At 50.0% G+C, this 13,666-nt stretch overlaps 1 protein-coding gene across 1 annotated transcript; it reads right to left on the bottom strand.

Moving 5' to 3' along the window:
- On the bottom strand, positions 680–8,434 carry LOC102179485 (sulfotransferase 1C4-like). Its single transcript, XM_005686741.1, has 4 exons — positions 8,416–8,434; positions 5,807–5,892; positions 4,041–4,215; positions 680–807 (listed from the first exon to the last, which is right to left on the bottom strand). Exons 1-4 carry the CDS (start codon positions 8,432–8,434, stop codon positions 680–682), a joined length of 408 nt encoding a protein of 135 aa, XP_005686798.1.

Consider the following 13,666-nt stretch of genomic DNA (forward strand, 5'->3'; position numbering starts at 1 on the left):
TTATGGCTGAGCTGGGCCTTCACTGTTTCCTGCAGTCTTTCTCTAGTTGCAGTGAGCGGGGGCTTCTTTCTAATTGTGGTATGTGGGCTTCTCACTATAGTGGCTTCTCTTGTTGCAGAGAATGGGCTTTAGGGCGCTTGTGGTCAATAATTGTGGCACATGGGCTTAGCTGCCCCGTGGCATGTGGGATCTTCCCAGACCCGAGATCGAACCTGTGTTGCCTGCATTGGCAGGTGGATTCTTAACCATTGGACCATCAGGGAAGTCCTATTTTTATCATCTTTTGATGCCCTTTCCTCACCAGCATGAATAAGGCACTCAGTCCACGTTTTATCAAATGAATGGAGCTGGCATTTTTGAAGCAAAAGATTGAAAGAAATGTTTGAATTCAAAGAAAATTATAACAGAAGATAGAAAGAGGATATATAGAAGGAAGAGAAGTGATACATGTGTATGAGGCAATATGTTACATGTTGTATCCTGGCATTCACCTAAAGACTGAACTCTGCAGAGGGAGAAGGAAATGATGCATATAGATGCTGGATAACTGACATCACACTGGGTTCCAAAAGATGGGTCAGGAATTCAAGGCTGAAGAATGTCCAGGTCATCGTTTAAAGACCCTCGTGTCGGGTCACATGAGCCAGTGGCAGGTTTTGGAAACAGATTCTCTCCTGCTTCACGTAGGCTGCCTCTTACAGCGCATGTGGAATGACAGAGAGGTGTCAGCCATGTGTTTCCTATAATCTTCATTAAACTTCTTGGTCTGAGCATCAGCGAACTGATTTTTCCAATCTCTGATGACTCCTGGCAAGAGTGGTAGACAGCACATTCAGAGACATTCTCACAAACTTGAACCACTTTGCATGTAGATAAGCCTGTTTCTCTCAGTACTTCAGTTTCTGATGCAGACGCTGGCTGGTGGTCCTCCTGATGCTGAGAGAGACTCGAGGTTACAGGTGTGACTAGTACAAGTGAGGCGCCTGTGAATAGTCCTGTCCCAAGACACTCAGGCGAGGAGTAAACCAGGCCTGGTTGCCCAATGCTCCGTGTCGTGCCCTTCAGCCCTCTGACCCACCTGGCCCACCTGAACCCCGAGTTCACCTAACTTTCCACTTAAGGTCACTGCACCTGAGTTCTCATCTTCTCCTCAGAGATCAATGGAGGGCTACAACCTCAAACATCTTCTGTCCTCTGACTGTATCTCAGAGGCCATGTTCAGGCCCTGTGCCTAGTTGAACACAACCAAGGATCCCCCTTCCCAACTTGAATTGTCACTGTATTAACATGTAGTTGAAACAAAGCAACAGAATCTGCAGGAATGGTAGAGTTGGTCAGCTCTATTTCATGCTTATGCAATGGAGTATTCAAAAATTTAAAGCTTTAAGAATGAAAACTGGCCGGAGATTCCATATAGAGCTATTCTCTTCTGATTTCTCTGTGTCATCTGCTTCATGAAGACTTTGAGCTCTGTGCAGTATTATTTTCATGTGAAATGTAGATCTGCTTAATTTTCTAAGGGTAATAAATTATACGGTTCTGTAATTTATCAGTTGGCTTTCAAGAAAATTAGATGACTGAGTGACATCAGCAAAAAATGGTGGAGTAGGAGATGGGTAGAGAAGGTGATGGCACCCCACTCCAGCACTCTTGCCTGGAAAATCCCGTGGACGGAGGAGCCTGGTGGGCTGCAGTCCATGGGGTTGCAAAGAGTCAGATATGACTGAGTGACTTCACTTTCACTTTTCACTTTCATGCATTGGAGAAGGCGAGGGCAACCCACTCCAGTGTTTTTGCCTGGAGAATCCCAGGGACGGGGGAGCCTCATGGGCTGCCTTCTATGGGGTCACACAGAGTCGGACATGATTGAAGCAACTTAGCGGCAGCAGCAGCAACTTAGCGGCAGCAGCAGCAACAGGAGGAGATGAGTGTGTGAGTGTGTGTATGTGCGTATGTTAGTTGCTCAGTAGTGTCTGACCTTTTGTGACTCCATGGACTGTAGCCTGCTAGGCTCCTCTGTCTATGGGATTTCCCAGGCAAGAATACTGGAGTAGCTGTCATTTCCTTTTCCAGGGGATCTTCCCAACCCAGGGATCAAACCTGGCTCTCCTGCATTGCAGGTGGATTCTTTACCATCTGAAGCAACAGGGAAATCTGGAGTAGGAGATATAAGCCTTCATCTTGCACAAAGAACAGCCAGCCATCTGTGAGGAGAAATAGCCCTGGGAAGGCTTCAGAGTCTAATTAAGAACCTAAAGCTGCACTGCTGCTGCTGCTAAGTCACTTCAGTCGTGTCCGACTCTGTGCGACCCCATAGACGGCAGCCCACCAGGCTCCCCTGTCTCTGGGATTCTCCAGGCAAGAACACTGGAATGGGTTGCCATTTCCTTCTCCAATGCATGAAAGTGAAAAGTGAAAGGGAAGTCGCTCAGTCGTGTCCGACCCTCAGCGACCCTATGGACTGTAGCCTTCCAGGCTCCTCCGTCCATGGGATTTTCCAGGCAGGAGTACTGGAATGGGGTGCCATCGCCTGTGGAGCCCAAATGAGGATAAGCACAGAGAAGAAGGATCACATGCTTGTGCAAGGGAATATTTTTCAGGCTTAATGAAGATGGAAATCCTGACGTGTGTGACAACACAGGTGAGATTGGAGGACATTATGCTCAGTGCATATAGAAAGATAAACGCTGGATATAGAAAGATAAACGCTGCACAATCTCACTTATATGTGGAATCTAAGAAAATTGAACTCATAGTAACAGTAGAGTGCTGTTATTGGGGGTGCGGGAACAAGGGAGATGTGACCAAAGGGGCAAACTTTATGTGATGAATAAATTCTGGAGACTTACTGGACAACATGGCAATAGTAAGCAGTAATTTATAGTATACTTGAAATCTGCTAAGAAAGTGGAGCTCAGTTGTTTTCACTCCCCCACCGAATAGGGTAACTATGATGGGTGTGTTGTATTATCAGCTTGGTTGTGGTGATTGTTTCTCAGTGTGTACACACGTCAAAACATCATGCTGCGTACCTTATATTCACTTTTTACTTGTCAATCATCCCTAAATGAAGCTGGGGAAAAAATCTCCACACCTTAAAACAGACCTTCCAACATGTACAGTATTTTGCTCTGCCTATAAATACATGTGTCTCTGGACAAATAGACAATACCTTTTTCCCAATAGAAAAAAGAACCAGGTTCATTAATGATCAAATTAGAAAATGTCTCCTCTGAGCCTTAAGTTTTTGCTTATTTTATTAAACAACATGTACTAGGAATTTTTTTTTTCCATTTTCCTGAAATAATTATAACTTCATGAAGTCTGTTAAGGATGCAGCAATGTGGTCGCCTAGGATGGGCTCTGGGTTGGGAGCCGGAGGCCCTGGCTCTGGCCAGGCTCCGAGACCCACTGTGCCTCCACGGTCATTCCTGGGTAAGTGATCTAACTAGAAGACCACCCTTCTAAGTCTGAAGGCCGATGACCTTTGCACCATCCTCCAAAATGTACCGGGAGGAGCGAGAGCTCCCTGGAGACTAGAGGCTTCACTTGAGAAAGAGTTTGGGTCAAATACGTGTTTGAAGCTCTGAGTTAAACAGAACTAAACAAGTTCCTTCTCAGAAACTTATTTATAATCACGTGCTTCAAAGTGATGGGCTTCCCAGGCGGCACAGTAGTAAAGAGTCCACCTGCCAATGCAGGAGATGCTGAAGCCACGGGTTCGATCCCTGGATCTGGAAGATCCCCTGGAGGAGGAAATGACAACCCACTCCAGTACTCTTGCCTGGAAAATCCCAAGACAGAGGAGCCTTGCGGGCTACAGTCCATGGGGCTGCAAGAATTGGATATGACACAGTAGGCACCATGCATGGATTCCCACTCCTCTCTGAGGGCGAGGCATGGGCTGTCTCAGAAAAAGACTGAGGAACTCACTTCAGCAGACACTGTTGCCATGACTCCTGAGCCTGAAGGGTAGAAAACCACTGTGGATCAGAAAAGTTGTCTGCTGTCAGGGGGCAGACGGGGCAGGTAAACATCACCTTTTCTCATGAATGGAGACAGTTGGTGATTCATTTTGGCATCATTTCTGTGGTTGGTCGTGGGGTTATTTTTCACGATGACAAATGAAGCGTTATAGACAGTTTTGTCTAAAACTTCTTCTTTCAAGTTCGTCCCCAGGAATTCCATCACTTTCCTAATTTCACATTTTGGGTCCTGTGGGGGAGAGTGGAAGAGAGGTGGTTGATATATTTTTTTTCATTCAAGGAAAAAATGCAAGCATGGCCAAACCTTAGAGAACTTAGCCCAGGATCTTAAATGTTTAAAAGCCATTAAAGGTAGTGTTTTAAAACCTGTTAGTTTATGTTTAAAAGTAATTCTAATAATTTATGCTTATTAATATATAGAGATTTATGCATGTCAAATCACTAAACATGGCCATTGAAAGTGCAGCTATAGAGACTTCCCTGGCAGTCCAGTGGCTAACAGTCCACGTTTCCAACGCAGGGGGCCGAGGTTTGATCCCTAGTCAAGGAACTAGATCCCATGTGCTGCAAGTAAGAGCTGGCCTGGCCCTGGGAAGTGTCTCATCTGAGAAACTACTCACCCAGGAGCAGATAAGATGCTCTTTGGGAGGAAAGGGGTGTCTCTCAGAATAGACATGCCACTTTTCCTCTGAGCATGTGTGGAGCCACGTGTCTGATGACTGGACTCTGGGCCTGACGAGAACACTTGTTTGTAGAGGGGCCTTGCGAGAGCCCCAGACCCTCTGGGGAAGAGGCTGCAGGTGGGGGTGGAAGTCACCCTGTAAGGGGGTCTCTGGGCCCCTGCAGGGCTCCCCTCCTCCCTGGCCACCATGACTGGGGTCACATGTCTGTCCCGACCCTGCTGGCCAGTCTCTTTGGCCCTCAGTCAGGCACAGGGCAGGGGGCTGGGGTGGTGGAGGATATGCTGACACCTGGGAAAGCTGAGAGTGAGGGTGAGCGGAAAGAGCGGTTGGACACCCAATCAAGCAGGAAGACGGAAAGGAGCAGGGAGAGGAGGGGAGACTGGGCATGACCACCCGCAGCCAGGGCAACACTGCTCATAGGTTTATTTTACCTATAAACGTACGAAGCAGGCTTTGAACTAGGATCATACGTGCGAGAGATGCTACTAATGGGAAACTTGTATTTAAAATGATAAAGCTTTAATATCATAAAAAAGCAAACCAAAATGGCTCCATTCTTCCTCACTGCTGCTGCTGCTGCTGCGTCGTTTCAGTCGTGTCCGACTCTGTGCGACCCCATAGATGGCAGCCCACAGGCTCCCCGTCCCTGGGATTCTCCAGGCAAGAGCACTGGGGTGGGTTGCCATTTCCTTCTCCAATGCATGAAAGTGAAAAGGGAAAGTGAAATTGCTCAGTCATGTCTGACTCTTAGCGACCCCATGGACTGAGCCCACCAGGCTCCTCCGTCCATGGGATTTTCCAGGCAAGAGTACTGGAGAGGGGTGCCATCACCTTCTCCGATTTTTCCTCACTAGTTCTTTCCAATTGAGATCCTAATTCTTTCCCTAGGAAATCAGAGCAGGTAACAGGGAGGTAGTGATCCTGGAACGAGGATCCTGGAGAGACAGAGGGGGATCTTCTGGCTGAAACAGGAGCTTGTGTTGGGAACATGGCAGCTGCAGGCGAAGTGGTGGAGAAGTGGGGCTGGCCTGCAAAATGCTTTGTACGGACAAAAATACATCTTACTTTTCTTAATGTCTCTCCTGGGTCTCCTTGGAGAAAAATGCCATGAAACCAAGATGCAAGGACATTTCTTACTTGCAACATTTTTTCATAGAAAAGGTAGAGAGTGGGGTGGCTATCCTTTTTCCTCCACCAGCCCTTCACATAGTTGTACCAGGACCCTCAGACCACTGAAAGGAAAACACGAGTTTGGGCTGTGAGAAGGTGGGAGAGGAAGGCAAACTGAGTCCTCAGAACACAGACAGAGCCGCGGGCGGCGCTGGTCCAGAACAACTCTGTCGTACATTTTCTGTAGTACTTTCTTTCAGAAGCTGGTGCAATTAGACCCTCAGGCTCTGGAACCTGCTGGGTTTGGATCCCAGCTCTGACCCAGCTGTGTGACCTGGGCTAGTTACTTAACCTCTCTGAGTCTTGCTTTAAAAAAAAAAATGAAGAAAAACTTTATCCCTGAAAGAGGGTTCTTAACAGTGCCTACATCATAAGGCAATGTTGGGGTAGGTTAATTTATTCTGGGTTTCCCGGGTGGTGCTAGTGGTAAAGAGCCTACCTGTCAATGCAGGTTGATGTAGGAGACAAGGGTTCAATCCCTGGATTGGGAAGATCTCCTGGAGGAGGGCAGGGCAACCCACTCCAGTATTTTCGCTTGGGAAATCCCACGGACAGAGGGGCCTGGCAGGTTACAGTCCAAGGGGTCACACAGAGTTGGACACGACTGAAGCGACTTAGTACACACAGTTTATTCCACAAGCCTGCTTCGTCCTTAGCTCTGCTCCGGGTACTAGGAGAGAGCAGCAGACACAGCAGGCAGAGGACCTGCTCTAGGCGTGCATCTCAGAGTGGACATAGGAGAGGGGGGTGCGGGCATGCAGCATGGTGACTCACAGAGAAAATAAACAGGGAGGAGAGGCAGGAGGTCGATGCTGGGTGAGACCCAGAAGAAGGAGGAGAGTGCTCCTGGCCTCAGGGACCAGCAGCACGCAGGCAGGGGTAGGGAGCAGGGCAGTCCAGGTGCAGCGAGATGGCTGCTGGGGCGTGGACAGAGCGAGGGGCCCGAGGACAGGGAGGGAACATGGTCAGGACCCTGAGCCTGGGCTGTGAGGTTCCAGGAGGGCTCTTGTTTTCACTCTGAGTGGGCTGGGTGGGACTGGGGGCTTTGAGCAGAGGAGTGAGGTGGTCTGACTTCCCTTTTAACAGAATCCCCCCCCCCCCTTTCTGTGTTGAGAAGAGCCTTGTGTTGCTGAGGGCAGCCACTGAGACACTGGGCTATTCACTGATCAGGGAAGATGTGACAAAAGCGGGAATGGAGAAGGAAAGTGAGGGTCCTGGGAGTCTTCTGAAGGTGAGGTTGGCAGGTCTGTGACTGGGCTGATTGGGAGTGTGAGGAAGGACAGGCTCAGGACAGGCTCAGGGGTTGAGGCCAGAGCCTGCTGCAAGACGTGGGGGCAGCAGTGGGGCAGGTTTGGGAGGAGAGAGGGGAGCTCAGGTTTGGACACATGGACTCCAAGGTGTGAGCCAAGTGGCTGCATCTGTGCCCCAGAACAGGGGTGAGTTGTGGGGGTGGGATATCCTGGGGCCCGTGAGGAGAGTGCCCCGGGAAGAGCGTGGCAGCTGTGGGCGGGGACGACAGGGACCATGGATTGGGCAACACATGGAGGGCATGTGGCCACACACCAGGGGGAATGGAAGTGAGGAGACACCCAGGGGTCAGCCTGATGAGGCATCTGCAGCCAATAGACAGAAGGGACAGGCACATGGTGTGGGGGGTCCACAAAGTGGAAACAATGGCATGAATCGATGAGCTAAGGCATCTGAAAGTTGTTCTGGTTCTGTCAAGGGACCAATGAGACCGTAAGTACTCAATCAGTCACTTCAGTTCAGTTGCTCAGTCGTGTCCAACTCTTTGCGACCCCATGAATAGCAGCACGCCAGGCCTCCCTGTCCATCACCAACTCCCGGAGTTCACTCAGACTCACGTCCATCGAGTCCGTGATGCCATCCAGCCATCTCATCCTCTGTTGTCCCCTTTTCCTCCTGCCCCCAATCCCTCCCAGCATCAGAGTCTTTTCCAATGAGTCAACTCTTTGCATGAGGTGGCCAAAGTACTGGACTTTCAGCTTTAGCATCATTCCTTCCAAAGAACACCCAGGATTGATCTCCTTCAGAATGGACTGGTTGGATCTCCTTGCAGTCCAAGGGACTCTCAAGAGTCTTCTCCAACACCACAGTTCAAAAGCATCAATTCTTCGGCACTCAGCTTTCTTCACAGTCCAACTCTCACATCCATACATGACCGCTGGCAAAACCATAGCGTTGACTAGACGGACCTTTGTTGGCAAAGTAATGTCTCTGCTTTCGGAGGTTTATCCAAAAACGAAAGCAGACATTCATCTTCCCCTTGCTCCCATAATCTCATCCTTTCTGTCAAAATCTGCCTCTCCCAGGCTCTGTTTAGAGCTTGAGTTTTAGGAAGAAAGCCTAAACCAGTCTCTTTGATGGGAGTGTGACTGACTAAGAACATGGTGCCCCTCCCACCCCGGGGGATTCTCTAAAGACTGAACAGGTTAATGCATGTTGAACACTTCCCATAGGCCTAGAGGTGGAACCTGCTCTGAATAGAGCTGGCCTTCTGTGATGCTGTGTTGGCCTCATCCTGTGGAGATGTCCCTGGAAGCAGAGCCACTCACCATGGGTGGCCAGCGCCATGCTGCACTTCTCAGGGGCATCGCTTGTATTCCTCCCCTCAAGACAATCAAAGCTCCTTCTGTGGGTGAATTTTATTTCCCATAGACAGACAATTTTATAGGGACCCTTATCCTCTGCAGACATGAGTGGATAGCTTTCAAAGTACTCTTCCCAGGTCCCCGGGTCAAGGAGTCTTTTGTTCATCCTTTGAAAATGTGAGTAGGACACCATGGTGCCCTTGGCATTCCTCGACACGTAGATTATCTGGAGTGATGGGAAGAAATGAAGAAACAGTGTAAATAACAGAAGAGTAGGGGGCACTCAGCATGCATCTGTGTTCACAGCTACCAGATCCTCAAAGCCATGGACATACCTGCTCTCTTCCGCCCATCATCTAGCCGCCTATATAATCTTGTTGTTGTTGGTCAGTTGCTCAGTCATGTCTGACTCTGTGACCCCATGGACTGTAGCCCAACAGGCTCCCCTGTCCATGGAACTCTCCAGGCAAGAGTACTGGACCGGGTGGCCATGCCCTCCTACAGGGGAATCTTCCCAACCCAGGGATCGAACCCTTATCTCCTGCATCTCCTGCATTGCAGGTGGATTCTTCACCCACTGAGCCACCTGGGAAGCCCTCCCATCAGCTGGCCAAAGTATAATCTTGTAAATGTGCAAATCTGATTGGACTGCTGTCTGTACAAATCGTTTCCATGTCTGTGTGTTGTTGTTGCGACTAAGTTTAACCGTCTCACCAGGTGTGCGGGGCCCTGTTTGCAGGCCTCCCTTCTCCCCAGGGCCACACCTGCCCTTTTCCTGTGGGAACACCTGTTTCCAGGTGCCTCTCACTCCTCTGGCCTTCCTTGCTCAGCATGTCCTGCCCCATTCAGCTCTCCCTCCTTTGAACGAGGTGGTCTTAACTGATGAACCTCACGAGGACAGGCCTCTTGAAATAGTACGAGGATTTGGTATGGATGTGCCCTTTGTCAGGAGCAGAGACACAACTTCCTTCATGTTGTCACCAGGGCTTGGGAGTCGCTATATGTTTAAAACCCTTGATTAACTGTTGGTTTACTTACAGTTTGCCTGGGGCCTACATTTATTCTCGCTTTGTGGACTTCTTTGTTTTTGTTTTTTTTCCCATCTTCCTCCACTGCCATAAACTTTACTGGTCTGTGATTCGAAGAGTTGTCCATGATCCAGGCCCCTCTTCTGAGTCAGAGAGTTGTGTGTCTCCACCAGAATGTCCTGCAGGCATTTCAGGTTCAAAGGCTCAAAATACAGTGTCTTCACCCAGACTCAGTCTTCCTCTTTCTGTTTATGCAGGGGCCCCCAACCTCCAATCTAATGCCTAATGAGCTGAAGTGGAGCTGATGCAAAAAGAATAGAAATAGGACTTCCCTGGTGGTCCAGTGGTTAAGAATCTGCCTGCCAATGCAGGGGACATGGGTTCGATCCTTGGTCCGAGAACATCCCACGTGCCAAAGGGCATCTAAGCCTGTGTGCTATAACAACTGAAGCCCATGCTCTCTAGAGCCCATGCTGGGCAGTGAGAGGTCACTGAAGTGAGAAGTCCGCACACCACAGTGAAGAGTAGCCCCTGCTCCTTGCAATTAGAGAAAGTCGGCGAACAACAGTGAAAACCCAGGGCAGCCAAAAATAAACTTTTAAAACTTTCAAAAATTCTTATTGAAAATATAGAAATAAAATACACAATAAATGGAATGTGTTTGGATTGTCCTGAAACCACAACCCCCACCACTTCCATGGAAAAATTGTCTTTCACAAAACTGGTCCCTGGTGCTGAAAAGGCTGGGGATTGCTGGTTTACTGCATGGCCACCAACCCCATTAAAACCACAGCCATGCTGGATGCTTCTTCCTGCACCTCTTTCAGAGCTCGCCCTGAGCAGCTCCCAAGGTTCTGTCCCTTCTGTCCGCCTGGAAGTTGCCTCCTCTCTGCCTGAAAGTGGTCCCATTACCTCCTCCTCACTGATGCCCAGCTTTCATTCTTGCCCAGCTGGGTCACCCCACGCTGCCGTGATCCCAGGAGAGCTTTCCAAAGTGAAATGGCATCATTTCGTTTGTTTAAATTCTTCAGTGGACCAAGGAGCCCGTAGAATAACGTCCATGTGTGAGCCTGGGAGCGGGCCTGGTTCCTGCCTGCCTCTCAGGCCACATTTCTGGTCTTGCAGGAATTTAGTGCCAGAGCCCTGGTTTCTGCTTCTCTGGTGAAAAGGACACTCTTTCTCTCCATCACTCAGTGAATTCCTGTTTGCTCCCCACGACCAGCCCCTCTGTCACCCTTGTCACCCTCCTTATGAAGGAGCTCTGAGCACCCACCCTTGTGCTCCAGGAATACTTCATCTGCTTCCTCCAGGTTGGTGGTGTAATTATTCTTTATTTTTTTACCATCACCCCTGGCCCAGGCCTGGCTCTGTCTGCACTAACAGTGTATTGACAGTGTCTTCAGTCTTTTTTCCTTTTCCTGGACTCCAAATCCTTGTGGGAAAGTCTTGGGTGGAGGGGTGGAGGCACTGAGGGCCTGGAGAGCCAGGGGGTGTGAGATGGGGATCCTGACTAGACCATCAGAGGGCCCAGAGCCCTCCCTGCCATCCCCCCAGGAAAGGGAAGACCGGGGCTCAGCTTGGTGGTGCTGGCCCATCTGAGACTCTCCCTGCAGGCTGGCATGCCTGGAGACCACGTGGGCATCAGTGGTCTCTTGGACTCTGAGAAATGAAACAAGTCCTTTGTGACCAACTCAGGATGTTTGTGAAAATCATCTGCATCCCATAGGCCTCAACATGGAAAATAGTCTTGATGTTTGCAAAGTTATTACACAACCATCTGCTTTTTAATCAGGTCTCAGAAGGACTAGAACTTGCAGGCACCCTTTGGTGCTTTAAAGAGGTAGTTTAGCAACAAGAGAGATGGGATGAGAGGGTGGTATCTACCCTTCCTTCCTCATGGCCTTCTGCTCCCTCAGTGGCCACCACCTATGGCCATGGGCAGGCCAGCCGTGCAGACACTCAGGCAGAATTTTGTGGCTGTGGGAGGCTTGGGGTGGGTGACGTGGGTGGTGGGACCATCAGGGTCGTGGGGTCAGGAGGACCTGGGTTCACACCCATCTCAGTCCCCTTCCCCTATGGGTGTCATCAGGCAGCTCATGTAACATCTCCACCCACAGCATCGCTGAGGGGCTGGGGGTGCCATGCTGTCCCGCCTCCTGGCAGGGGTGGGTGTGCACCCACTAGCCCAGGGAAGATGGTCTCTGCCCCCACCTGCTTTGGTGTTCCCGCAGACCTGCACGGGGGTGACGCAGTAGGATACGCCCCATGTTCTCACGTGCTCTCTGCCCTGACTTCACCTCCCACAAGGACAGAGGCAGCAGCTGCACCAGAAGGCACGTCTTCAGAATCCTCAGGGAAGGCATTGCCTTTGCCTAGTGGACTCCTGAAAGAGTTTTATTTTTAGGAATTGATTCTGTCAATTTTCTTCACTCATGGCTTCTGGGTTTCAGGTCATGGTCAGCCCTTTTTCATGCCTGGGTGTTGGAAACCACTGCTGTTCTCTGCTGGCACTCAGCCCCCATGGTTCACTGCGGGTAAGAGTCTGACATGGGGCCTTCCCTGGGCTCTCGCTTACTGTTGAGGACCACCCCCCGTCCTTGCCCCGGCTCCTTTTCTCATCCCATCAGCCTTCAGTAATTACAGTAGAACCACCTGACACCAAACCATTGCGTGCAGAGGAGACCTCCTTATCGCGAGGTAGGACGGGATGACCTACGACAGGCCTACGTTATGTTTTCAAATCACCCCACTAATACAATGACGGTGAAGTTACTGAAGAGGCCACAGACATGTCCGCAGGAGGCCCTAAGATCAGACCTGAATTACTTAGTGTAACCTAAAGCACTCTCAAAATCTATCCCCTCTTATTATTTTTTATTTAATCATACATTTTTAATTACTTTAAAAAATATCTATTTGGCTGTGTTGGGTCTTAGTTGTGGCACTCAGGATCTTTAGTTGTGGCATGTGGGATCTAGTTTCCTTACCAGGGATTGAACACGAGCCCCCTGCGCTGGGAGGGCCACTGGACCACCAGGGAAGTCTCTGTCCCCAGTAATTTTTAACCCTCATTTCTGCCCCTGTCTCCCTCAAGCGCCCTGGTGTGACTCTGAGTATTTTAGAAAAAAAGCCCAAGGTAGGCTGGGTCAAAAAAGAAAAAAGAAAGACAAGATAGGATGATTAATTTGTTAATCCATTTTTCGGAGGTGAGTCTCTGGTGCTCGTAACTTGGCAACACTTCATTTAACAGGGAAGTTGTGCCCCTCTGTTGGGCGTCCCAGCTGGCTCAGTGATAAGGAATCCGTCTGCAATTCAGGAGACACAAGCAGACCAGGGTTTGATCCCTGGGTCAGGAAGATCCCCTGGAGGAAGGCATGGCAACCCACTCCAGTATTCTTGCCTGGAGAACCCCATGGACAGAGGAGCCTGGTGGGCTGCAGTCCATGGGGTCGCAAAGAGTCAGACGTGACTGAAACGACTGAGTACACACTTCATATACCATATTCACTACGTTGAATTGAGCCCGGAGGGGCCCCCCAGCTTCAGAGCATCTGAGCCACAGTTGTCTGAGGATTTGCTGGGACTAAATGGATGCTCGAGCCCTCCCTCCTTTCCTGCCTCCTAGCACGGGCTGTTAAACCTCCCATATCTTCATATCTGACTAAGTCTGCCTCCTGAGGGAGCAGGTCTGTGATGTGGACAGAAAGGAGATGGTTTCGGAGTGAGGCTGAGGACTTAGGGTGACGAGTGGCCTTAGTTGGGGTTGGGGTCTTTACAGCAGTGAACTTAAACTGAGGTCATTATGGTGGTCCCTGATCCAGTGTGCCTGGTGTCCTCATAAAAAGGGGACATTTGGAGACAGGCATGCATGCGGGAAGAACAACCCAGGTGACCGTGAAGATGGCCCTCCATCCACAAGCTGAGGAGGGGGCGTGGGCAGAGCCTTCCCACAGTCCCTGGGGAACCAGCTCTGCTGACACTTGATCTCTGAGCTTTGATCCCTCAGACCATGGGGTACACTTTTCTAAGTCCCTTGGGTTATGGTCTTGGTCACAGTGGCTGAAGCAGATGAAACAGTCACAGTAGCTCCAAGCTCTTCCAGGAGATGCCCCTCCTTCTAAGTTAGGCCCCACCACTGGCTTCCCGTCAAGCCCCCAGCTTCCTCCAGGGCCCTAATCACGTGCTGT

The sequence above is a fragment of the Capra hircus genome, chromosome 11, assembly GCF_001704415.2.
Source record: "Capra hircus breed San Clemente chromosome 11, ASM170441v1, whole genome shotgun sequence".
Taxonomy (NCBI): Eukaryota; Metazoa; Chordata; class Mammalia; order Artiodactyla; family Bovidae; genus Capra; species Capra hircus.

What these genes read in the sequence shown, in the direction of transcription:
- LOC102179485 (XM_005686741.1), bottom strand. An exon ending in TCTATGAAAAAATGTTGCAA is followed by an intron (nt 4,216 to 5,806) that starts GTAAGAAATGTC and finishes TCTCCCCCACAG; the next exon opens with GACCCAAAATGTGAAATTAG. An exon ending in GTCTCCATTCATGAGAAAAG is followed by an intron (nt 808 to 4,040) that starts GTGATGTTTACC and finishes CACTCTTGCCAG; the next exon opens with GAGTCATCAGAGATTGGAAA.